Source organism: Strix uralensis, chromosome 22, assembly GCF_047716275.1.
Source record: "Strix uralensis isolate ZFMK-TIS-50842 chromosome 22, bStrUra1, whole genome shotgun sequence".
Lineage (NCBI taxonomy): Eukaryota > Metazoa > Chordata > Aves > Strigiformes > Strigidae > Strix > Strix uralensis.
Window position 1 is genome coordinate 4,346,462 of NC_133993.1, and position 25,705 is coordinate 4,372,166.

Genomic DNA, 25,705 nt, shown 5'->3' on the forward strand with positions numbered 1-25,705 from the left:
TCAAGCAATGAGACCGACGGATTGGTTTGATGGATGGAAGCCCAGGTCATGGGTCACATCACTGGGATCCTCGGGACTCACGGGGTGGGAAAATGGTTTGTAAATATGGTCTTTGGATATTATGCGGATTCTTGCTTTTAATGCAAAGCCTTGCAGCAGTTAGATGTATGCTCTTTCACCTTCTATCTTCTTTTTCCCCTGTACCTATTCCCGATGTACAGATCACAGTGGTCAAAGAAGAACTTGGAGGGTTTGAGCCATGGGGCGGAGGGGGGTGGAGGGGTGGGATGTGAGAGAGGATTTGTAAAAATAGGACCTGAAAGAAAGAGGCCTGTGAGAAACAAAGATTGAGAAAAACAGCCTGAGAAAGAGACAAATGATGGGGGGGGAGTAGAGGCCCTCGGAGCTGAGGAATGTGTCCAACACTCGTAGTTGCAGGGTGGATAGTGTGGAGGTCGAATCTCATAAGGCTGCCCCAGTACCACAGGATGCAGCTGGAGGGGGGAGCCCTGTGGAGACAGGATGGTTCTGCTCTGGGGCACCTGCTCAAGTTCCAAGGGCATCTGTCTGGTGAATGACCTTTGCTTCATTATCCACAACATGAATAGTAAAGTTAAGACCCCTCAATATGCTAATGAGACTAACAAGATCATGCTAATTACATCATCCCTTGAAACACCTTACCCCTCCCCATCCATGGGGTACGTAGGTATGTGGGTTGACCTAGGGGACTGACCCAAGGCAAAGGTGTATAAATTGATGTGGGGGCAAAGGTGGGGGTGACACACAGAGTGAAGTGAAGAGAAGAAGACAGATGCCTCCTGGAACCCTCCCTGGTGGGATCGATGCAGGAACCCAGACCGGAGATCTCTATTTCTCTATTCCCTCCACCTCCCTCCTTCCCTTTTCCCCCTTTTCTTCACTACTAGGAAGTAATACAAGGCATGCTGTATTGCTTGCCACAACTCGTTACATACGTAGCCAATTATCATGTATCCAATAAGTCCATTGTGGGAAGCTAATAAATATCTGGACTTTGAGACTTGTCTCACCATTGTCAACTGGGGATTTACGAATGTGAGCCACTAGTCTCCCTTGCCTGATTCGGGATGTGACACCTGCACGTGCCATTGAGTGACACCAAACTGTGGTGACCAGCTGCTGGGAAGAAATGCTGAGAGATCTGTATTCCCTGGCAGGGGGTTCTCTGAGCGCTGTGCTGCAGAGCTGCTCCACAGTGCATCAGGCACCACAGAAATGCACTGCTTCATCCCCCTGCTTGGCTGCCTGCATCTGCAGTGTGAGTCTGTTCTGGGAGCTCAACACTGTTCCCTTAAAGCCACCCTGGAGACCTTCTCCATAGGCATCACCGTCCCTGTAAATCCAGTCCAGAGAGCCACGTGGCCCCTGCTGGTACCAGAACATGATGTAGCTGCTCATACAGTCTCCCCTCGTGCTGCACTGGAAGGTGACTCCATCTCCCTCTTGCACGGCCACTTCCCTGATGTGTTGCTCCAAGGCCACCTGGCCAGTGACTGCTGCAGTGAGGAAGAACAAGCCATGATCACGCCAAGATTCAGCAAGGGTCAGGGCAACGCTGGTGGGGGCATTGTGATGGCACTGGAGCTGGAGGGGGACTAAATCGTTCTCTGTGAACCCAGCTGACAAAGATGGGCAGAGGAATAGAGCTGGTACCATCAGTCAGGGCTCACAAGGAAGGAGACACCACATTTCCCTCCCTCCTTTTCATTGTCACACAAGAAACTTTTTCTGATTTTCCCATTCAAAGCAGGAAAGTTTTGCACCATGGCGGACAAATCCCTTTGGCTTTGCCAAGTGGGGATGGTGAGAAACCCACTCTCCTGTCCCTGAACCTGCTCTGAATGAGCACAGGAGGGACAAGCACCTGTCCCAGGCAAGTGGGGCCTGGGCCCTGTGCTGCCATGCTAAAACCTGGCCTTGGCAAGATGGGCTGCAGTGCCCCATGAGCAGAGTGTCCAGCCCAAGGGCAAAGCATTAGGCCCCCCGAGGTGGGAGCAGCAGGTGGGTGCCCTGCCTGTCCCCACCCTGCAGAGGAGGCAGGCTGGGCTGAGGGGCCGAACTCAGAGGGAGAAGAGGAGGAGGCCTCTTCCCACTGTGCCCCGCTGGGATGGGTGAGGAGGTCGAGCCCCAGGCACTCAGGCTGCCAGCGCTCAGCACAGCTCCACAGAGCCGTGCAGAGCACAGGGGCCTGCTCAGTTCCTGGGGGGAGCAGCACCCCTCCTTTCACTTCCCTACGAGGGGCAATAACCCCACGCCCAGGGCAGGCCACAGGGCCAGGCCCGCTCTGCCTCGCCTCTCTGCAGCTTCTCTCTGCCTGCAGAACAGCTCTGCCCACATCTTCCCTGCCTCTGCCTCTGTCACTGCAGTCACTCCTAGTCCCTGCGAGTCCCTCCCTCGCTCTGTGACAACACTGAAGGCGAGAGGCAGGGGCTGGAGGAACAGAAGAAGCTGAAGCTGTGGGCGCACTCCTGGCTGTCTCTGACCATGCTGGCCCTCAGTGTACACACACGAGCAACACCAAGCACACAGCAGAGACTATTCATCATGCCCAGTGGAAAAGCTGCTCTCTAGTGAAGCTTCTGCACTTGCACTACTCTGGGGCTCCCTGAACAATATGAGGTCTCAAAATCTAACTCAAATCTGGCTTTCCATGTCCAAATCTTAGTTCTTTCATGCTTAATATGCTTCTTGCTAGAAAAACCTCTTTCCCAGATGCTTCCTGCCTGTGGGAGAGCCTGAGAAGGAAGGAAGAAGGTTAACATGTTCATGGGTTTGTGTGTGCTTGTGGGAGACTCTGCTGATGCTGCTGCTGCTGCACATCTGTGCCTGTTTCTGGGAAAAGCCAGACCAGACTAGTCTTGGAAGCCCTCTTGTAGTAAACCACAAAAGACCTGGCTGGATTTAACTCCCCTCATTCCAGTTCTGCCCTGGCCTTGCCTGTGTGTCAAGCACTGGGCCCTTTTCCAGCTCTTTGGTTCTGCAGAAATAGGCTGCCGTGTCCACAGCTGCTGGCGAGAGCACTTCCAGGGAGAGCTGGTTCCTGGAGGGGTCTGCAGAGCTGGTGACTCGTGTCTGGAAGGATGAAGTGATGTGCTGGAGTCACGGGAAAGGATACTGCAACACCACAGGCTGCAGGTCTCTGCCAGGAGTCTGACAGATGCAGTCCCAAGGGCAGCTGCTGTCAGTGATGTGTTGTCGCAGATGGAGTGATGCTCCTCCCTCGTAAGAGAGAAGTTGCAATATGTTTATTGATATAAAACTGAGATTGAACAAAGTTTGACAGTAAATGTGACAGTGGTTTAATAAGATTCAATGAGAAGATTCACCTGATTCTTACTACATAGAGGACAGGGTCAGACAGAACTGTCAGCGAGACCCACCCATCGAGTGATGACATTCAGACAGGACCCACTTGTTTTCTAAACTCCTTCTCAGAGAGGAGTCCAGGTGGGGCTGGATCCAACCCTAGTCCCAGACTTGATCAATGGTTTATTTCTAAAGGATTGTATGTGTGCACTCCATCCTTTATACCCCTTAGCTAAGATCTCAAACTTCCAGCACGCTCATTCCCAATGCACTTACTGAGTATCTGACATGAGAAGGATTCTCTCAGCCTCGAGGAGTAACCCTGAGCGGTGTCCCTCCCTCTGAGCCCAGGCACAGTCCACTCACTGACTCGGCACTGAGATGGGCCCTGACCCCTGTGAAGATGACGCAGGGGACAGCAGGGGAGGAGGAAGCTGATGTTGTTGAGGCACAGCCCAAGTCTCTCTCACTGTGGTCCCTGCAGGGTGCAGTAATAGACCGCACTGTCCCCCAGCTCCAGCCCCGTGATGATCAACGTCCCGGAGCTCTGGTCAGCCTGGCAGGAAAATCTCTGGCGGGCAAAAGGGGCTGTGTGGCTGTAGGAGCCTCCCCGGCCCTTGCTCTGCAGCAAGTACTGCAGGGCTCCACCGGCACGCTGCCAATACCAGGCCACGTAGAGATAGGAGGCCTTGGAGCTGTAAGTGCATCGTAAGCTCCCACTATTCCCTGCTCGCCACCACACTGCAGACCTCGTCGCTTGGATCTCATCACCCTGAAGTGCACCTGAAACAAAAGCAGGGCTCTTCCATCACTGCTTTGCCTTCACTGGCACAAGGAAGTGGCCCTCAAAAGGGCCAGTGAAACCTGGTAAATGATTTGTCAAAGCCCAAGTGCTTTGGGTACCCTAGGTTAGATGGGGACCAAGGGGAAAACAGTGAGGAGCTGCTGGTAGACAGAGTGGCCAGCCTGGGTGGCTGACAGAAATATGTGGAACCAGCACCTCAGCATAAAGCACTGCATTTGGGTCTGAGGAGATGGGAATCGGCCGTGCTGGGAAAGGAGCTCCTGCAGAAAGGCCAGGACCAGCTGCGGTGCCCAGTGATGGCCCCTCTCTGCTTGGGAAGACTCCTTACCCACCTCAGCACTCGTCGGCTGCAAACCTTGTGCAGCCTGTGCTGGGCCCAGCAGGTTTGTGTCAGAGGTTTGTCCCCATCTACCCCGAGCCACAAGGTGGGCAAGGACCGTGCCGTGAGCACGGCTCTGCCGTCCACTCCTCCCTTCTCTCTTGCAATGCCACGCTCGGAGCAGGCGAGTGGCTCTGGCAGCAGGTTTGTGTTAAAGCTCCGCTGGATTTCCTGTCCCCGTGCGAACGGCACAGAAGTAGCGGGCAGAGTCCCGGGGGCCCAGGGCACGCAGCGACAGCGACGACTCGGACCGGGAATTGTCTCGGAACACCGTTGCTCGACCCTGCACTGCTGCCCCGTACTGCTTTGTAGAACCCGAGGGGCTGCTGATGTAGGACACCCACTCGAGTCTGTCACCGGGTCTCTGACGGTACCACCAAATGCTGTAACTCCCGAAGTCGAAGCCGGCCCCGCGGCAGGAGAGGAGCACGGAGTCCCCGGGCGCTCGCAGCCCTCCGCCGGCCTCCAGCAGCCTCAGCTGCGCCCACACCCCTGCGGACGGAGAGCGCAGGCAGCCGGGCAGGGCGCGCCCACGGCCCGAGGCCGTTCCCCCGCCGCCCCGGCAAAGCCCCCCGGGCCGGCACAGCGCCAGCCGCCACCCGCCTCTGTCCCGGCCAAGCCCCGCGCCCGGGCCAACGCCCGCCTGCCCTCCCCGGGGCTGAGCCGCGCCTGCTGCCGCCCGTCCGGCCCGAGCCGCGGCCCCAAAGCCGCCCTGGCCTCCGCCTCGGCCTCCGCCTCCTTCCGCAGCCCCGGGCTCGCTGCCCTCCCCGCCCGGCGCTCACCTGCCGGCCCCGCGGCCAAGGCCAAGGCCAGGAGCCACGGCCCCAGCCCGGGCGCCATCATGCCCTGCCGCGCCGGGGCCGGCCGGGGCCGCCGAGGAGCCGAGCGGAGCCGCGCTCGGGCCCGCTCCTGCCCGCCCCGCCGCCTCGGCCCCTCGCCGGGGCAGCGCCGACGCCTGTGCCCGCCCACAACAGCCCCGCCCCGGCGCCCCGGGGCCGCGGCCCCTTCGCGGCAGGAGCAGGGGGGGCGCGGGGAGGGCCGCGGGGCAGGGCCGGCGGCACAGCAGGAGCGCGGCGCCCCGGCACACGAAGGCTCCTGGCCCTTGGCTCCCAGCGCGGCTCCGGCGCTGGCCCGCCTGCTCGCCCTGCCGAGCCCTGCCCAAGGGGGTCGGCGCCTCGGCCGGGCGCAGCTGGGACCCTTGTGGCCCCGGCGCCGGCTCCGGCCCCAGCGCCAGGGACGGGCTGTCGGCCCGCACATCCCCTCGCAGGCCCCTCCCCGTGCCCCCAGCCCGCCCTGGCCTCACCCCCGGCCCTGCCCGCGGGCACCGGCGCACACCGGGGCTGTGCTGCCATCCAGAGGGACCGCGACAGCCGCAGAAGTGCCTGACAGGAGCCTCCTGCGCTTCAGCCAGGGGAAGAGCAACGTCCCGCCGCCGGCCAGGAACAAGCCCGTGCTCCAGGGCGGGCTGGGCGCTGCCCACATGCAAAACACATTCGCAGCAAAGGCCCCGAGGCTTCTGCTGGACAACAACTTGTCCAGGAGGCAGCGATGTGCCCCTGCGGCACAGAAGGTTCATGGTGGCCTGGCCTGCATCAGGCAAAGTCTGGCCAGCGGCTCAGGGAGCTGATCCTTCCCCTCTGCTCAGCACTGCTGAGCTCACCCCGGGACTACCGCCTCCACTTCTTGGCTCCCCACTACACGAGAGACTTGGGCAAAGAGGAGAGAGGCCAGCGAAGGCCACGAAGGGGCTCATGGGCTGGAGCACCTCTTCCAGGAGAGAGCTGCGACTGTTTACCCTGCAGAAGAGAAGGCTCAGGGCACATCCCAGCAGGAGCTGAAACACAGGAAGGGCGGGTGCAGGGTGTTGCAGTTAGCTCTGCCTCTTTGAACCTGCCTCTCCACGTGTCAGTGGCGCTCAGGTCGCAGAGACTAATACTGCAACACCGCAATTAGCCTGCCTCATTAAACCTGCCAATCCACATGTCAGTGGTGCTCAGATCACAGACTAATGCTGCAGGAGGTTAAGACCTTCACGGGGACATCAGTACAAACACCAATATGATGGATACAAAATGTCCGTTTATTAAACTGTGTATCTTACCTATATACATTCACCAAGTACCTCCTTCGTGGGTGTGCCCTTAACATTACAAGCCTATCCATCACCTTACCTCGTAACAAGGGGGACTACAGCTATTCCTTCTGTACATCGCGAGATCTTCCGAACACCACTCCCTACACTTCCCCCTCCCCATGCTTTATAACATCATTATTCCTGATTGATTGTCATTATTGCGCTGTTCCAAGCGGTGATGAGCAAGACCCATATGTCAATCTAAGAACAAAACATTAACCTTCTTAAACAATCTACAAACTACACCACTAATGCATGTAAAGGTGATACAAGTAGCAAGAAGCACACCACATATTCCAATAATTCCCCAAACGAGCCAATCCCAACTAAGCTAATTAGTAATCTAAATCCACACGTTGTCAAGCCACCCAAACCATTGTGGTTTTACAAAGGTGGCTGTGATGAAGACATAGCAAGATTCTGCCCCTGTATCCAGAGGAAAACAGATGCTTTCGCGGTGATGTTCTCGTGCCCGCTCTGTCCAATATCCTGCGTGAGTTGGCAACACGCAACCAAGGAGGGTGATCCACCACCAACGCTGTAACACAAAACTCCATCTTATGTTAGATCAGGTTTTACACACCGTGCGGGTATCCATTTGATTAGGCCGTCCTTTTCCACTGCTGTGTACCCACACCCAAACACCCTCAGTGACCACCCCGACTCCCAAGCTATCGCGCCTGGTTCCCTGATCTGGACCAAAGGATAGTTCTTCGTCACCTGGGCTGGTATAAAATGTTTCCACAGGGGAGGTGTAGACTCATCGCCTCGAACAAAATGATTTAAGGTATACAAAGCGCGTGACAAAAGAGCCTGTTGGCAGTCTATGGGTATTGTCCCTCTATGACCTTCCCCCTCCCCAAGCTGTTGGAGCTTTGCTTTCAGGGTGTGATGTGCACGTTCCACTATCGCTTGTCCTTGGCTGTTATAAGGAAGGCCGTGTACTAATTTGATGTCCCACAATGCACACCATTCTTTTGTGCATCTAGCAATAAAACAAGGGCCGTTATGTGTTTTGATCTCTTGTGGCTTCCCTAACAAGGCGATAACGCCTTCCCAATGAACAATAACGTGTCTGGCTGTTTATTATGGTTACTATGAGATACTTATTTGGTTTTAACAATTCACATGTTGTTACATCAGTTTGCCATATCTGATTGGAAGAGAGACCCCGTGGATTGACACCTGCTTCCCACAGTGGGCCTTTTTGACAGTAGGGACAAAGTGCCACTATGTTTTTTGCTTGCGACAGAGAAATATGACATGTTTTCGCTAAGGCTTTTGCTCCAAGGTGTAAAAAGGCATGTAAACTCTTTGCGGCATCCAATGACCACACACCCCGTGCCGCTTGGTCAGCCTTATGATTGCCTTCTACAATCGGACCTGGTAGGGATTGGTGACTATTCACATGTGTAATAAAGGCCTGCCCTATGCGCTGTTGTAGAGCTTCATAAAGTAAGGTCGACACTTCCATCTGCACAAATCCTACTGTTGCCATTTTGTGTACAAGTTTCTAAACATATAAAGAGTCTGTAACAATATTATCAGGATTCTCTGCCTCTTGCTGGAGTGCCATTTGGACTGCTTTGGCCTCTAACCATTGTACAGATTTGTTAGTCTGAGTCCACATCCTCTTTTCTTTGTTTTGCAGCAGCACCTGCAACACTTATTTCAAGACTTTATGAATTAAGGGTTAGGGAAACTTCAAAAAATGCAGCATATTCAAAATAGTTCCACAGAAGGCTAGAAACAATACAGCAGTTACAGTTACTAGTTAAAAGAGTAGGCTAATTTCACTACTTTGAGGGATATGACTAAATACTACAGAAATAAACAATAAGGAAAATACGAAATAGCACACTTACCTAACGGGGTACTAACATTCAGATCTGCAGTTGCTGGGGAACCCTGGATGCAGCGAGAATTTAGAGTGCCCGTCCTCGCAAAGCGGAAATCCTACGCGATGCGTCCATCCGTAGGTGAGGCATCCAACATCGCTGCAGGCAGGTCCAGCCTCTAAATCAAGAGGCCAAAATAACTGGCACTTTTCTTTGAGTGGAAACATCTGATCTCATCCTCCTGTTGGGTTCCACCCAGAGCCTGGCCACCACTCAAGGGGGAAAACCAAGGGAGTTTCTAATAAGGTTAAACACTTGGGGTCCTGCTTCTTGATACTGCTAAACAAGGAACTTAAATACACACATCCTTATAGCATTTCATCCTTATTAATAACTACATTTTATCTAAGCTATATCTTTTACTGGTAACTAATAAGCCTATATATTTCATCAAGGAGTTACAATTACTGTTAGCATTTTTTCTTAAAAAGGTTGGCAACCATAGTGTGATTAAGGACAGAGATATTTTGTCCTATTGCAGTTGCAAGCATTACCCATACATTCTGCTTAAATGATCAGTTGAAGAGATCGTGAACTGTCGGCACAGGGGCATCCACAGCACCCACAGCCGGCTCCTGAGTGTCCACCAAAAGCTGCCTCTCACACCTCGGGTGTGGTCACACACAGCTTGCTGGTAACCACCGGGACTGTGACCTGTGAAAATACAAGCATAACCTCTTCCACGGGTTATTAAAGGATCTGGTCTTTCCCAATTACCACTTTCCAGGAGTTGAACCCTGCCCTGCACTTCTTGTTGATCTGGTATCTGCGACGAGAAGTGACACAATATTGGTGGCACCTTTCATGATCGGTTTGGCAAACATTTCTGGATGAGTAGTGACCATCTTGTGCATTTGGTGTGACAAAAAAAAATTCCATTCAATAATAACAAGAGGGTCACTAAGTGTTTCATCCCATTGAAACAGCAGAGCATAGGGCTGCCCTGAAGGATTAAATAATATCAGTTGATACGAATGGCTGGGCACACCTCACGATGCTTGTCTTTCTGAGATGGCGTTAGCTACATGGTGGAGATCTTGTTTTGCTTTCTCTGTAAGTGCTCTGGGTGATGTCAGTGAAGGATCTCCTTGCAAAATCAAACAAGCTATGCAGATCATCATTGGTTAGGCCCAACAATGGCTGTATCCAATTTATAGCTCGTAACAGTTTCTGTAAATCATTTAAAGTCTTAACATCAGTTTTAAGTTCAACCTGTTGTGGGACAAGTGTCTGTTCACAAATTCTCCACTCCAGGTACTGCCATGGTGATGATCTCTGTACCTTTTCAGGTGCTAATTGTCACCTCATTTGAGATACTGAGTCTTTGGGTAAAGCAAGAGCCTTTTCCATGATCTCCTGTGTTTCTGCTGCTATAAGGATGTCATCCATATAATGATATATAACAGTCTGGGAGACCTGCATTGTGGGAGTATTCTTTATGCCTTATGGTAAAACAACCCAGTGGTACCATCTTGCAGGTTCACTGACATTGATACTGGGAACAGAAAAGGTAAATTTAGCTGCATCATCTGGATGCAAGGGAATGGTAAATACCAATCCTTTAGATCAATTATTACAAGATGCCAGTTTCAGGGACTCATTGTTGGGGAGGGCATTCCCGGCTGTAATGTACCCATATCCTCCATGGCATCATTAATGTGTCAGAGATCATGTAAAAGTCACCATTTACCACTTTTGTTTCAAATAATAAACGCCAGCGAGTTCTAAGGTCTGGTGGTAGGTACGAGATGTCCTGCACTTAATTGTTCCTGAACTAAATCATCAAGGTGACACAACTGTTCCATTGGTGAGGGCCACTGACCCACCCACACGGGTGATTCTGTTTTCCAGGTTAGTCTCAGGGTGGGTTTAGGGGTGGGTTGTGCTGCAGTGGCAATTAAGACAAATTTGATCCAATTTCAGTTCCCCATTGAGCCATATAGTCATGACCCCATGATGTAATAGGGGTTTCCAATATAAATGGATGAATATTTGCTACCCAGTGTTCTGGGCCCCTTACATGAATGAGATCTTTGCTTTGAAATGTTACAGCATGACCACCAACCCTGAAAAGCACTCGCGTTACCCGAGCTAACGGCCAATCTGCTCACAGATATTACGGTCACATCCGCACCAGTATGTAAAATGCCTGTCAGTGCAACAGATTCTTTGGCTTTAGTGAGGTTACTTTTTATCAGAGGTCGACTTTGTCTCCCTGTCTGAGCTCAAAATGTTTGAGGAGTACGTGCTGATCCAAATCCTGAGTCACCCCAGCTGTAGTTAAATAAAGAAGCTGAGTAAGTCTGACCTCTGGTAAAACGAACAACCTCTGTAAGGTTGTAGATAATTTTTATGACAATACCCTTCTTGGACAGATGGTATAAAGGTGCGCTCTCCCTGCAGAGTATGCACCTAAATTCAAGACAATACAGAATTACGGCCTCCTGCTAGAGGAGATATTTCACCTGTGACACTTAAAACACTCAGCCCAAACAAACAGGCAGCACCAGTGACCCAGCAGGCGGGCACTAAGGTGCTCTGTCAGAGAACTCCACACTCTGCAGCTGCAGCTGGGCTGCGTCTCATGCACGCAAAACAATCACACAAGGAGGTCTCTTACACTTATTACTCACACAACATAAAATGATAAACACTGCAAACATCAAAACACTGTTAAGAATATATAAAGCCATTGCTTATTGATTATGTGGTCTTGGCAGACAAGGGACGTCGCATTCCAGCATCAGCACCTTCTGTATAAACTGCCGCTTCTGGCGTTGGAGGGGGGGGCTTGGGAAGGCCCAGGGCCGCCGCCGTCAACTCTGCACTTGCAGGCCAATCACCCTCTTGATCACGCGCTGTTCTCGCGGTAGCATCGTCTCGCGGTTCAGTACTTTTCCACAGTTTAGTGTTGCAGCTGTCTGCTGTTTTTCCCTGCCACCTTGGCATAGCTCAACAGCCCCTTATCTTTCTTCCAAGGCCTGTTTTTCATCAAAGCCTAGCACTTTCTCACAGGCTGTGCAAGGTTGACAGGCCAATGCCTCCCACATCTCCGCCCCCCAACGCTGCATGTCTGCCTTCCATTTTTCTGCTAGTTCTCCCCTACGCACCTCGGTTTCCCCCTCCCCATCGTCGGAGCTCACTGAGTGCTCCTCCAGGGGTCCGCCCCATCGTCAGAGCTTGCTGAGTGCTCCTCCGGGATAGCTTTCATCATCACATTTGCCTGCCCCCAAGCCATTAAATGCTCCGGCTTTCCTAATTTCGCCTGCTCTGCTAACTCCACCTCTATTCGCAGCCAGAGCTCTGGCTTCATACAGTCTATCGGCTCTGCTAAAACGCCGAGCCTTATCAATCTTTGTAGCATTGCTTTTAATGTTCTCGACTTCATAGAAGTCTTATTTTGTTTACCCCATCTTTTCAGTACCTTAACTGTGACATCTATGGCACGCCGCGGAGTCTCTCGTCCTGTGTAGAGCTCCTCACCTCCTGCTGTGCACCGCCGACTGCCACAGCTTATCTTTTCCCAAAATCATGTCGTAAATCACGTCGGGGTCACCATTTGTTGCTGTTAGCTCTGCCTCTTTGAACCTGCCTCTCCACGTGTCAGTGGCGCTCAGGTTGCAGAGACTAATACTGCAACACCGCAATTAGCCTGCCTCATTAAACCTGCCAATCCACATGTCAGTGGCGCTCAGATCACAGACTAATGCTGCAGGAGGTTAAGACCTTCACGGGGACATCAGTACAAACACCAATATGATGGATACAAAATGTCCGTTTATTGAACTGTGTATCTTACCTATATACACTCACCAAGTACCTCCTTCGTGGGTGTGTCCTTAACATTACAAGCCTATCCATCACCTTACCTCGTAACAAGGGAGGGCTACAGCTATTCCTTCCGTACATCGCGAGATCTTCCGAACGCCACTCCCTACACAGGGAAGGCCAGGCCAAGCTCTTTTCAGTGGTGCCCAGTGACAGGGCAAGGGACAATGTGCAGCCTGATGTGACCCTACTTCACTCTCAGGGTGACCAAGCACTGGCACAGGTTGCCCAGAGAGCTTGGTGGGTGGCCATGCTTGGAGGGGTTGACAAGCTGTCTGGAGATGGGCCTGGGCAACGGGCTGTAGGTGGCCCGGCTTGAGCAGGGTCTTGGGCCAGATGAATTCCTGAGGTGGCTTCCAACCTCCACCTTTCTGTGATTCTGGGAAAGACTCACAGGCACATTCAGGGCTTTGTGGGTCATATGGGCCAGGGCAAAGGGGAAGACTGAAATTCAGACTTTGCTCCTCCCCTGATGACTTCCAGAAACAGCTTTTTATGAGAGTGTTGAGGAAAACTCAGTGTCCTCTTCTGGCTACAAGTATCAGTGCTGGAACTGAAGAGAGAAATGCACAAGTGATACAAATGTAACATGGGTGGGTAAAAATTAGCACAGAGAGGACTCAGGAGAGCTCTTCAGCTTGGGCATGTTTGCTGTATTTCTGGTGTTTAGTCTTCTGTTCGGTCTTAGAGTTGTTCTCTGAAGGTGCAGACCCAGGTCCCTGCACATGTGACAGGGTTGTACAACCACGTAGCCAAACCCAGAGCCTGGCTTTGGAAGGATGAGCAAGAACATGCAGCCCCATTGGCCCAGGTGACTGGCTGCTTCCTGGAGACAGAGAGGCCAACTGCTGGCCACAGCCTGGTGCTGGGGGCAGGGCTCCTGGAGACAGTGCAGGGGATGGGATGCAATTCCATTGGGAAATGAGTGGCAGAGGCCCTCCCTTTGTCCCTCACGGCCACCCAAAGGCCCCTGACAGGGAATTGCAGGGGTACATGGAACACGTTGGCAGTGCATGGGGTGAGGAGGAGAGACTAGAGGTCTTCCCCCTAAGCAGGAAACAAGAGGACTCCCAAAGCTTTTCCAGCCCCCTAAGCTGCCTCTTCAAAGCTCTGGCTGCCCATCAGGCCTGATGCTGTCCTTTGAGGCTCCCCAGAAAGGGCATAAGAAAGGGGAGCACATGAGGAGCCAGTGTTGCTCCTAGCATGGTAGAGGAGTTGAGACTGTAATGGACCACTAGAAGAGTTCTAGCTTGACCCTCCTGCTCCAAGTAGCATCAGCTAGGTTAAGTTTAATGGTCTCTTTGGCATGGAGTTAATCTCCTTCATAATAGCCTCTATGGGCTGCTGTGGTTTTTGCTGACAAAAACCATGTGGATAACACACCAATATTTTATCTATTGCTGAACAGCACCTATGCAGCATCAGGGCCATCTCTGTCTCTCATGTTGCCCACCAGCTGTACAGCTGACCCCAACCACACAAAGAGATATTCCGTACTGCATGAAGTCATGTGAAGAAATAAAATCTGGGGGAAAGGGCGATATTTGGTGTTATGACATTTGTCTTTCCCAAGTAACTGTTATGCCTCATGAAGGCCTGGAAAAGTCTACTTTGAATGGGAAGTAGAGAATGAATTCCTTTGTTTGCTCGGTTTGTGCGTGCAGCTTTGACTTTACCTATTAAAGTCTCTTTATCTCAACACACAAGTCTTCTCACTTTTACCCTTCTGATTCCCTCCCCCATCTCATTGTGGGTGACTACGCAGGCAGCTGTGTGGGGCTCAGCTGCCTACTGGGGTTAGGGACCGTAGGCTGCCCACAACCTTGTCCAGTTCAGTTTTGAAGATCTTCAGGAATGGAGACTGCACAGCACATTGACAAATCCCCCATGGCATTTTCTTCTCTGTGCTGAACCAACCCAGTTCCCTCATTCTCTCCTGGTATGTCAGACACTGCCTTGCTCATCTTCATGGCCCTTCATTGCATTTGCTCTGGTATGACCATGTCTTTGCTGTACTGAGGAGCCCACGAGTGGACACAGTAGTCCCCAGTCTCACCAGTGCTGAGCTCAAGAGCAGTCCAGCCCAACGAGCAAAGAGTCAGGTAAAAATGCCAGGAGGCCTGTATGGACAAACAAGGCCAGGGAAAATGCAGGCCCACTGCTGAATGGGGTGGGGGACCCGGTGACACAGGCCGTGGAAAAGGGCAGAGGTACTGAATGCCTTATTCACCTCGGTCTTTACCAGCAAGCCCGTCCTTCAGGAATCCCAGGTCTGAGAGTCCAGGGGGAAAGGCTGGAGCAAGGAAGATGCACCCTTCACAGTTCATGTCACTGAGCACTTCTCCAGTCCACAGTGAGTAGCTTTGTCTCTGCCCTTTCTGGGGAAGTCAGTGCAGAAAGCGTAACTGAATTCAGAATGCACAGCGTCCCCTCTCTCCTCATCCACCCAGACCCTTTGGCTTACTGTAGAAGGCTTTAAACTTGGTGAAGCAGGATTTCCACTTCTCCAACCCATGCTGAGTGTCAGTGAGGAAGGAGGGGAGGAGGTGCTCCAGGTGCCAGAGCAGAGATTCCCCTGCAGCCCGTGGTGAAGACCATGGTGACACAGGTTGTCCCCGTGCAGCCCATGGAGGTCCATGGTGGAGCAGATATCCACCCTGCAGCCCGTGGAGACCCCACGCCAGAGCAGGTGGATGTGCCCTGAAGGAAGCTCTGACGCTGTAGGGAGGTGACACTGGAGCAGGCTCCTGGCAGGACCTGTGGTCCCGTGGACAGGAGCCCAGTGCAGCAGCAGGGGAAAAGCACGAGGAGGAAGGAGCGGCAGTCAAACTGTGTTATGGACTGACCACAGCCCCCATTCCCCATCCCCCTGTGCTGCTCATGGGAGAAGGTAGAGAAGTTGGGAGTGAAGGTGACCCTAGGAAGAAGAAAGGGTTGGGGGGAAGTTGTTTTTAGCTTTGTCCTTATTTCCCATTGTCCTGGTTTAACCAGGATAGGGTTAAGTTTCCCCAGCAGTGGGGGGGGAGCTCTAGCCGGGTTATTCAGATACCATGCGGACTTCACATCCTGGCAGGACACATTTTTCCAGGCGCAGGAGCGCGGTGCACTCGTGGTTTTGTACATCGTGCTTCCCTCTGCTGTATTTGGTAGCTATTTTGCACTGTTCATTGCTATCACTATTACTGTTATTGTTATTGTTGTTATTTGTTGTGTTGCTGTTGCACTGTTGTATTAAACCTTTCCTTATTTCAGTCTTGGGGCTTTGTATTTTCACTCCCTTTGTGGGGGAGGGGCAGCGGCCGCGTGGTCTCAGACCCCGGCAGGAGCTAAACCACCACACCCATTATCCTACTCTGATTTGATTGGCAATAAATGAAATTAATTTCCCCAAGACGAGTCTGTTTGGCCTGTGACGGTAATTGCTGGCTCATCTCCCTGTCCTTACCTCGACCCACAAGCTTTTCAGTGTATTTCTTCTCGCTGTCCAGCTGAGGAGGGGCACTGACAGAGTGGCTTGGTGGGCACCTGGTGGCCAGCTAAGCTCAGCCCATCACACTGGTCTGCTTCTTCTTCCTCATCAGGTGATCTGCAGCAGGCACCCACCACAATGTCCCCCATGCTGATCTCTCTTTCCTAAAAGCCTGGCTCCATCCCCCACAGCACTGCTGTGAGCTACGGCACCGCCTCTCCCTGACCCCATAGCTCTGCAACCAGTCCTTGGTGGAGAAACTGGGCCGTGCAGGACAGGAGCCCAGGCAATGTCCACTAACCTGCACTTCACCACACACCTCTGAAGTTCCCAGAATAGACCCTCCTGCAGCATAAATGGTCTCAGCCCTTCAACCACACCTCCCTTCACTGCCTCTTCCTTCAAGCAATAGCCTGAGTAAGAGATAGATGAAGGAATCCAGTGGATTTTCCATATTCCATACTATCCCCAAGTGAATGGGATTGTGGAATGCACCAAGGGGCTTCTAAAGCAGGGCCTAAAACCCCACAAACTGGGATGGTCCCAACAGGTGCCAGATGCAGCAATGAGGGTAAACAGCCTGTGGGGAATTAATGGATGCCCACGACTTACCGCGTTCTGTCCTAAGCCTCCGTCCATACTCGCTGGGAAACAGGAGACTAAAGACCCTGCAAACCTGCTCCATTCTCCTGGACAACCTGTTCTAGTAGACTTGCTCACCGTGGGGCAAGTACCCCTAACCCTAAAAGCTCCCATCAATATTTGTTCGTGGGTGGCTACTGACGCCCATGGGAAAGAATTCCGCATCAACTGCAGGGGATTGTCCCTTCTTTCTAACCATCATTGGTTTGTTATGTACACATGTGTCTGACAGGGCGCTGATCCCAGACAACGGGGCACCTGTGTTACTCTTGGAGCTTTCAATGGTTCTAGGCATTATCGGCTAGTTATTATTTGTAATTTGCTTATATTATTATATGGGAAAGTTGTTTTGGGAGACCTGGTGTTCAATCTTTGTCCTTGCAGTGACAGGACCATGGGGGGACTCCCCCAATCTACGCTGGGACCTAATATGAGGATTCATGCCCATTTGGAACCCCACTTACCCGGGCGTATGTATAACATCACTGCCCTCTGCCAGAGATGGCTTTAAATTCACCATGAGCCCAGTCAATCTCACTGCACTGGAGCTGCAATTTTAACCCAGGTGTTCCAAAACATCTCGGGAATTGATGAGGCTGCAGAAATCAACACTGTCAAAGGAATATGGCAAGGCCCGAACATCTTCTATTGGACTGGATGATCTTCAAGATCTCTTCCAACCGAGATGATTCGGTGATACTGTGATTCTGTGTACCTGAATATCAAATTGTATTCTCACTTGAATCTCTATAGTATGGCTGGACTGAGATGTTCTATCAGTTTTACAACAAGGTGCCCTTCAAGATTTTATTTACCTACACCATTACCTCACACCAAAAACGAAGAGGGCTTGAGGGCCCTAGTGATGTCAGGCACATAATCAGTGGGGTGTGATATCCACATTACTATACCTGGCAACAACAGTTGGCCCTGGGCTTAGAAGCTGCCATGTTACCTGCTGATGTGATTGTGTAACCTCAGATAGTTTTGGAAAATTGAACTCAGCAATTGCTTGTACCAGGGAATTGAACAAGGTGTGCCTTTGTGGAAACAAGTGTGCAGACCCAACAGGCATCTAAGATGGTGTTGCTGAAGGAACACGCAGTGTGCAGTAGGCCGAGTCTAACTGAGGCAGAGTGCTGCATGGCCATCCACAATGCCACCACCTCTCTAGAGGAGACCCGTGCCAAGATGAAGGAGATGGCCAACAGGACCGGAGAACTGTTTCAAGCAATGAGACCGACGGATTGGTTTGATGGATGGAACCCCAGGTCATGGGTCACATCACTGGGATCCTTGGGACTCACGGGGTGGGAAAATGCGGATTCTTGCTTTTAATGCAAAGCCTTGCAGCAGTTAGATGTATGCTCTCTCACCTTCTGTCTTCTTTTTCCCCTGTACCTATTCCTGATGTACAGATCACAGTGGTCAAAGAAGAACTTGGAGGGTTTGAGGCACAGGGAGGGGGGGCGGGATGTGATAGAGGACTTGTAAAAATAGGTCCTGAAAGAAAGAGATCTGTGAGAAACAAAGAACAAAAACTGAGAAAAACAGCCTGAGAAAGAGATAAAGGATAACGGAGGGGAGTGAAGGCCCTCTGAGCTGATGAATATCTCAAACACTCGCAAGTAACCAAATTATAGACCTGGGGTAGATGGGGTGGAGGTTGAAGCTGATAAGGCTGCCCCAGTACCACAGGATGCAGCTGGAGGGGGGAGCCCTGTGGAGACAGGATGGTTCTGCTCTGGGGCACCTGGTCAAGTTCCAAGGGCATCTGTCCAGTGAATGACCTTTGTTTCATTATCCACAACATGAATATTAATGTTAATACCCCTCAATATGCTAATGAGACTAACAAGATCATGTTAGTTACATCATCCCTTGAAACACCTTACCCCTCCCCATCCATGGGGTACGTAGGTATGTGGGTTGACCTAGGGGACTGACCCAAGGCAAATGTGTATAAATTAATGTGGGGGCAAAGGTGGGGGGGACCCAGAGAGTGAAGTGAAAAGAAGACAGATGCCTTCTGGAACCCTCACTGGCAGGATTGATGCTGCGCTCCAGCTGACCTGGCTGTTTGCCCTTAACAGCACTGCTGCTGCGAGGACTTGACCCCAAGTCCCCATCTACCCCGAGCCACAAGGTGGGGAAGGACCGTGCCGTGAGCACGGCTCTGCCGTCCACTCCTCCCTTCTCTCTTGCAATGCCACGCTCGGAGCAGGCGAGTGGCTCTGGCAGCAGGTTTGTGTTAAAGCTCCGCTGGATTTCCTGTCCCCGTGCGAACGGCACAGAAGTAGCGGGCAGAGTCCCGGGGGCCCAGGGCACGCAGCGACAGCGACGACTCGGACCGGGAATTGTCCCGGAACACCGTTGCTCGACCCTGCACTGCTGCCCCGTACTGCTTTGTAGTACCCGAGCTTCTGATGTAGGACACCCACTCGAGTCTGTCACCGGGTCTCTGACGGTACCAGAAAACGTGGTAATTGCCGAAGTCGAAGCCGGCCCCGCGGCAGGAGAGGAGCACGGAGTCCCCGGGCGCTCGCAGCCCTCCGCCGGCCTCCAGCAGCCTCAGCTGCGCCCACACCCCTGCGGACGGAGAGCGCAGGCAGCCGGGCAGGGCGCGCCCACGGCCCGAGGCCGTTCCCCCGCCGCCCCGGCAAAGCCCCCCGGGCCGGCACAGCGCCAGCCGCCACCCGCCTCTGTCCCGGCCAAGCCCCGCGCCCGGGCCAACGCCCGCCTGCCCTCCCCGGGGCTGAGCCGCGCCTGCTGCCGCCCGTCCGGCCCGAGCCGCGGCCCCAAAGCCGCCCTGGCCTCCGCCTCGGCCTCCGCCTCCTTCCGCAGCCCCGGGCTCGCTGCCCTCCCCGCCCGGCGCTCACCTGCCGGCCCCGCGGCCAAGGCCAAGGCCAAGGCCAGGAGCCACGGCCCCAGCCCGGGCGCCATCATGCCCTGCCGCGCCGGGGCCGGCCGGGGCCGCCGAGGAGCCGAGCGGAGCCGCGCTCGGGCCCGCTCCTGCCCGCCCCGCCGCCTCGGCCCCTCGCCGGGGCAGCGCCGACGCCTGTGCCCGCCCACAACAGCCCCGCCCCGGCGCCCCGGGGCCGCGGCCCCTTCGCGGCAGGAGCAGGGGGGGCGCGGGGAGGGCCGCGGGGCAGGGCCGGCGGCACAGCAGGAGCGCGGCGCCCCGGCACACGAAGGCTCCTGGCCCTTGGCTCCCAGCGCGGCTCCGGCGCTGGCCCGCCTGCTCGCCCTGCCGAGCCCTGCCCAAGGGGGTCGGCGCCTCGGCCGGGCGCAGCTGGGACCCTTGTGGCCCCGGCGCCGGCTCCGGCCCCAGCGCCAGGGACGGGCTGTCGGCCCGCACATCCCCTCGCAGGCCCCTCCCCGTGCCCCCAGCCCGCCCTGGCCTCACCCCCGGCCCTGCCCGCGGGCCCCGCAGACGCCCGGCAGTCACGACCCCCTCAGTACTCCTTGCCCCACGCTCCCCCTCTCAGCTCCGCACACGCTCTCTCCGATGCCCCCAGACCCTGCCTGTGGGACACAGCTTTGCTGAAGAACGGCTTCTCCCACCTCAGACTCTCGCAGCTGTCCCAGTGCCCCCTTTGTGCCGAGCTCACACCAGCAGAGCCTGGCACTGCTGCTCTCTGCTCTCCCCTCAAGCCGCAGCAATAACCTGCTGCTGCCCCGGCCTGGGCACAATTGTGTCCCGGGGTTTCTGTGACGTTGTTGCAGAATTGTACCGGTTATGGCTGGCATGGAGTTTGTTTTCCTCCCAGGAGCCTGCCTGCTGCTCTGTACTGGATTTGGGACCAAAACAGGCTTTGTAACACCCCAGTGTACTGGGTGTCGTAGATGACACGGCCTTCTGGGGTTCTTCCACTGTGATGGCAGAGAGTGGGCTGGGGTGGGCAAGGAGCTGGGCGGGGGCACAGCCAGGAGAGCTGAACCCAGCTGAGCAAATTCCAGAGCACATGGGGTGGTGCCCAGCAATAAAGACTCGTGGGGAAAAGGAAGGAGAGGGCTCCGTTTGGAGTTATGGCATTTGTCTCCTGAGAAACCACTCTGTGATGAAGCCCTGCTTTCCTGGAAAGGGCTGAATATCTGCTTGCCTTTGGGCAATAGGGAATTAATTCTTTGCTCAATTCGGCTTGCACACGCAGGTTTTGCTTCCCCTATTAAACTGTCTTTATCTTGACACACATGTTCTCTTCCTTCTGCCCTTCTGATTCTCTCCCCATCCTGCTGAGGGGGCAGTGAGGCAGCAGCTCTGTGGGGCTCAGCTTCCTGCAAGGGTTAACCCACAACCATCCTTTGGTGGTGCCCAAGTGGAGTGGGAGCAGTTGGACCTAAGGCCAGGTTTGCGGGGAGTGTCCTAGAGCAGATTTACAGCTCTCAGGGGGTTTAGCTATGAATTGGCAGGCTCCTGTGCCTGCCACGGGGCTTGCTTGCTGGGCTTCAGTGTAGAGTCTGGCGCTTGTTGGTGGCTGCTTTTTGCTTTTGCTGTACTGGAGCTGCTGTTATGCCAGTGTGAGATGGAGTGTCAGGGCTTGTGAGCTGTGGATAAGGCCATGCCAGAACAGGGGCAGCCCTGAAGGCCCTGTGGCTCGTGTTTAAGGCTGTGCCAGAGGAGCTGCTGCCCTGGAGGGACTGTGGCCCCTCCATAAGTCCACAGTGAAGCAGAACGTCACGATCCCTTCCGATCCCTCAAATTTACAGGACTACATATCTCCTAGTAACTCCTGACGGGTAACTTGTAGCTCACAAATCGTAACTTCTGACTCACAACTCATAACATGCAGGCCTATGGGCAAAAGAGTTCCCTAGGAAAGGGGGAGGGTGCTCATTCTTCCTCCTCTGCCATGGTGTGGGCGTCCCCTGTATCTCAGGAGGAAGCAGGAAAGCCTCAGCACTCCACCTGCGGTTGGATCCAATCCAGAAGCTTTTATGGCCAGCTCCAAAGGGTCAACACGTGCAGGCTGCAATGGATATGAATGATCTGGATGCACATTTTATGCACATTTTACTCTTGGAGCAGTTCAGGGAGGACTCTCTCCCATGGGAGGGACCTCGCGCTGGAGTAGTGGAAGAGTGTGAGGAGTTCTCTCCCTGAGGAGGAAGGAGCGGCAGATGAACTGACCACAACCCCCATCCCCTGTCCCCCTGTGCAGCTGAGAGGGAGGAAGCAGAGAATTTGGGAGTAAAGCTGAGCCCAGAAAGAAGGGAGGGGTGGGGGAAGGTGTTTAAATGTGTGGTTGTATTTCTCACTCTCCTACTCTGGTTGCTAATTGAGTGGTGGTGGTGGTGTTCAAATTACATTGATGTTCCTTTGTTTTCCTTCCCCAGTCCAGCCTGTCTTTTGCCCGTGACCATAACGGGTGAGCCATCCCTCCCTCTCCTTGTCTTGAACCCCGAGCCTTCTGTTTTATTTTCTCCTCACCATCCCTGAGGGAGAAGGAGTGAGTGAGGGGCTGCGTGGTGCTCAGTTGCCTTCTGGGCTTAAATCATGACACTGTGGAAAAAACAAAAGATGGGAAGGGGGGTGTGTGTGTTTATGGAGGATGGATTCCATGCTGTGGGACCTGGGCATGATGTAAATGGTATGGCATAAGGGGTGGAGACTCTGTTCGGTCTGGCTGGGATGGACCTAATTTTCTTCATAGCTCTTCATATGGTGCTGCCTTTTGGATTTGTGACCAAAACACAGAGATGTTTTAGCTCCTGCTGGACAGTGCTTGCACAGGGTCAAGGCCTTCTGTGTTTCTCACGTTACTTTGCCAGTGAGTACCCCCTGGGTTGTGGGCAAGAAGCTGGGAGGGGGCACTGCCAGGAGAGCTGACCCCAGCTGACCAAAGGGATATTCTGTAGCACATGGCATCATGCTCAGCCCCAAAAGCTGGGGCAAAAAAGGAGGAGAGGAAGAGTGGAGGGTGTTTGGAGCTACGGCGTTTGTCTTCCCAAGTAACCACTATGGCTGAGGAAGCCCTGCTTCCCTGGAAAGGGCTAAAAACCTGTCTGCTCCTCGGGAACAGCAAATTAATTCTTTGTGTTGTGAGGCTTGTACATGCAGCTTCTTCTTAACCTGTTAAATTGTGTTTACCTCAGCCGATGACTTCTCTTGGTTTTGCCCTTCTGATTGTCTCTGCCATCCTGCCAAGAGGCTAGTGACTGAGCAACTCTGTGGTGCTGAGCTGCCTGCCAGGCTTAATCCACCGCAAGGACAAACTTAGCCAGCTGGGCATAACAGAAGAGACTGGAGGGGCAACCACCTGGCAGCAGCAATGATGTCATAGGAATAGCCTGGGCAAGAACTTGTCCAGGAGGCAGCGATGTGCCCCTGCGGCACAGAAGGTTCATGGTGGCCTGGCCTGCATCAGGCAAAGTCTGGCCAGCGGCTCAGGGAGCTGATCCTTCCCCTCTGCTCAGCACTGCTGAGCTCACCCCGGGACTACCGCCTCCACTTCTTGGCTCCCCACTACACGAGAGACTTGGGCAAAGAGGAGAGAGGCCAGCGAAGGCCACGAAGGGGCTCATGGACTGGAGCACCTCTTCCAGGAGAGAGCTGCGACTGTTTACCCTGCAGAAGAGAAGGCTCAGGGCACATCCCAGCAGGAGCTGAAACACAGGAAGGGCGGGTGCAGGGAAGGCCGGGCCAAGCTCTTTTCAGTGGTGCCCAGTGACAGGGCAAGGGACAATGTGCAGCCTGATGTGACCCTACTTCACTCTCAGGGTGACCAAGCACTGGCACAGGTTGCCCAGAGAGCTTGGTGGGTGGCCATGCTTGGAGGGGTTGACAAGCTGTCTGGAGATGGGCCTGGGCAACGGGCTGTAGGTGGCCCGGCTTGAGCAGGGTCTTGGGCCAGATGAATTCCTGAGGTGGCTTCCAACCTCCACCTTTCTGTGATTCTGGGAAAGACTCACAGGCACATTCAGGGCTTTGTGGGTGATATGGGCCAGGGCAAAGGGGAAGACTGACATTCAGACTTTGTTGCTCCCCTGATGACTTCCAGAAACAGCTTTTTATGAGAGTGTTGAGGAAAACTCAGTGTCCTCTTCTGGCTACAAGTTTCAATGCTGGAACTCAAGAGAGAAATGCACAAGGGATACAAATGTAATATGGGTGGGTAAAAAAGTAGCACACAGAGGACTCAGGAGAGCTCTTCAGCTTGGGTATGTTTGCTGTATTTCTGGTGTTTAGTCTTCTGTTCGGTCTTAGAGTTGTTCTCTGAAGGTGCAGACCCAGGTCCCTGCACATGTGACAGGGTTGTACAACCGCGTAGCCAAACCCAGAGCCTGGCTTTGGAAGGATGAGCAAGAACATGCAGCCCCATTGGCCCAGGTGACTGGCTGCTTCCTGGAGACAGAGAGGCCAACTGCTGGCCACAGCCTGGTGCTGGGGGCAGGGCTCCTGGAGACAGTGCAGGGGATGGGATGCAATTCCATTGGGAAATGAGTGGCAGAGGCCCTCCCTTTGTCCCTCACAGCCACCCAAAGGCCCCTGCCAGGGAATTGCAGGGGTACATGGCAACATGTTGGCAGTGCCTGAGGTGAGGAGGAGAGACTAGAGGTCTTCCCCCTAAGCAGGACTCAAGGGCACTCCCAAAGCATTTCCAGCCCCTTAAGCTGCCTCTTAAAAGCTCTGGCTGCCCATCAGGCCTGATGCTGTCCTTTCAGGCTCCCCAGAAAGGTGAGTTGAGGCTGTAATGGACCTCTGGAGAAGGTCTAGCTTAACCCTCCTGCTCCAAGCAGCATCAACAATTGTAGGTGTTAATTTACTTCAGAGCAGCCTCTATGGGCAGGTGTGATTTTTGCTGACCAAAACCATGTGGATGACACACCAATATTTTATCTATTGCTGAACAGCACCTATGCAGTGTCAGCCTTTTCTCTGTTTCTCATGTTGTACAGCTGACCCCAATTAGACAAAGAGATATTCCGTACTGCATGAAGTCATGTGAAGCAATAAAATCTGGGGGAAAGGGCGATATTTGGTGTTATGACATTTGTCTTTCCCAAGTAACTGTTACGCCTCATGAAGGCCTAGAAATGTCTAAACATCTGCCTGCCAATGGGAAGTAGAGAATGAATTCCTTTGTTTGCTCGGTTTGTGCGTGCAGCTTTGACTTTACCTATTAAAGTCTCTTTATCTCAACACACAAGTCTTCTCACTTTTACCCTTCTGATTCCCTCCCCCATCTCATTGTGGGTGACTACGCAGGCAGCTGTGTGGGGCTCAGCTGCCTACTGGGGTTAGGGACCGTAGGCTGCCCACAACCTTGTCCAGTTCAGTTTTGAAGATCTTCAGGAATGGAGACTGCACAGCACATTGACAAATCCCCCATTGTGGCAGTGTCAGCCCTGCACAGCTGTGGGACATTCAATATGTTAAGAGTCAAATCATGTGTTACTGGTAAATAATGAAGAGGTGAGCTGGCATTGGCCTGTCAGCCCTGCACAGCTGTGGGAGATTCAATACTTAAGAGCCAAATGGACATCAGCTGGTCAGCTCAGCCAGAGAGCTCTGTTTGGGGAGCTTGGTGAAGGTGCAGAGCTCTGCTTGAGAGAACTCTCCTTGGTGAGCCAGGCAGGAGCTCTGTCCTGTGCTGGCTTGGATAAGCGTCACCTCTGCTCTGCACAGGCCTGGAGGAGCAGCAAGGTTTGGAGGAGAAACAGGCCTTGGAAGAGAGATCCTAAGCTGTGCTAGTGTGGTCAAGAAAATGGCAGCATGGAGACTGCCTGTGTGGTATGGAACTGTTTGTGGGATAAGGGTGTTGATGACTGTTTAGCTGCTGATGTGCTTATCATGAAGGAAAAGCTAAGGTAGAGAGAGTGTGAGTATGTACTATTGTATTACTAAAGGCTTTTCCTTCTGCACTTCAATGGAGAGTCCATGTTTCAGTTGCCACACCCCCATGGCATTTTCTTCTCTGTGCTGAACCAACCCAGTTCTCTGATGCTCACATTGTATGTCAGACACTCCCTTGCTCATCTTCATGGCCCTTCATTGCATTTGCTCTGGTATGACCATGTCTGAGGAGCCCATGAGTGGACACAGTAGTCCCCAGTCTCACCAGTGCTGAGCTCAAGAGCAGTCCAGCCCAATGAGCAAAGAGTCAGGTAAAAATGCCAGGAGGCCTGTATGGACAAACAAGGCCAGGGAAAATGCAGGCCCACTGCTGAATGGGGTGGGGGACCCGGTGACACAGGCCGT

The 25,705-nt window shown here is 53.5% G+C and overlaps 1 protein-coding gene and 1 long non-coding RNA gene across 2 annotated transcripts; both read right to left on the reverse strand.

The window, feature by feature from the left end:
* Window positions 1–3,317: 3,317 nt before the first annotated feature.
* Window positions 3,318–6,014, reverse strand: LOC141953237 (uncharacterized). The gene is made up of 3 exons (XM_074891715.1): window positions 5,836–6,014; window positions 5,315–5,487; window positions 3,318–4,131 (listed from the first exon to the last, which is right to left on the reverse strand). The coding sequence occupies exons 1-3, from the start codon at window positions 6,012–6,014 to the stop codon at window positions 3,815–3,817; spliced, it is 669 nt and encodes a 222-aa protein (XP_074747816.1). The 3' UTR covers window positions 3,318–3,814.
* Window positions 6,015–6,591: 577 nt separating this feature from the next.
* LOC141953723 (uncharacterized) lies at window positions 6,592–10,971 on the reverse strand. The gene is made up of 2 exons (XR_012631976.1): window positions 8,537–10,971; window positions 6,592–7,686 (listed from the first exon to the last, which is right to left on the reverse strand). It is a non-coding gene; the product is annotated as an uncharacterized LOC141953723 (long non-coding RNA).
* Between the last annotated feature and the right edge of the window lie 14,734 nt (window positions 10,972–25,705).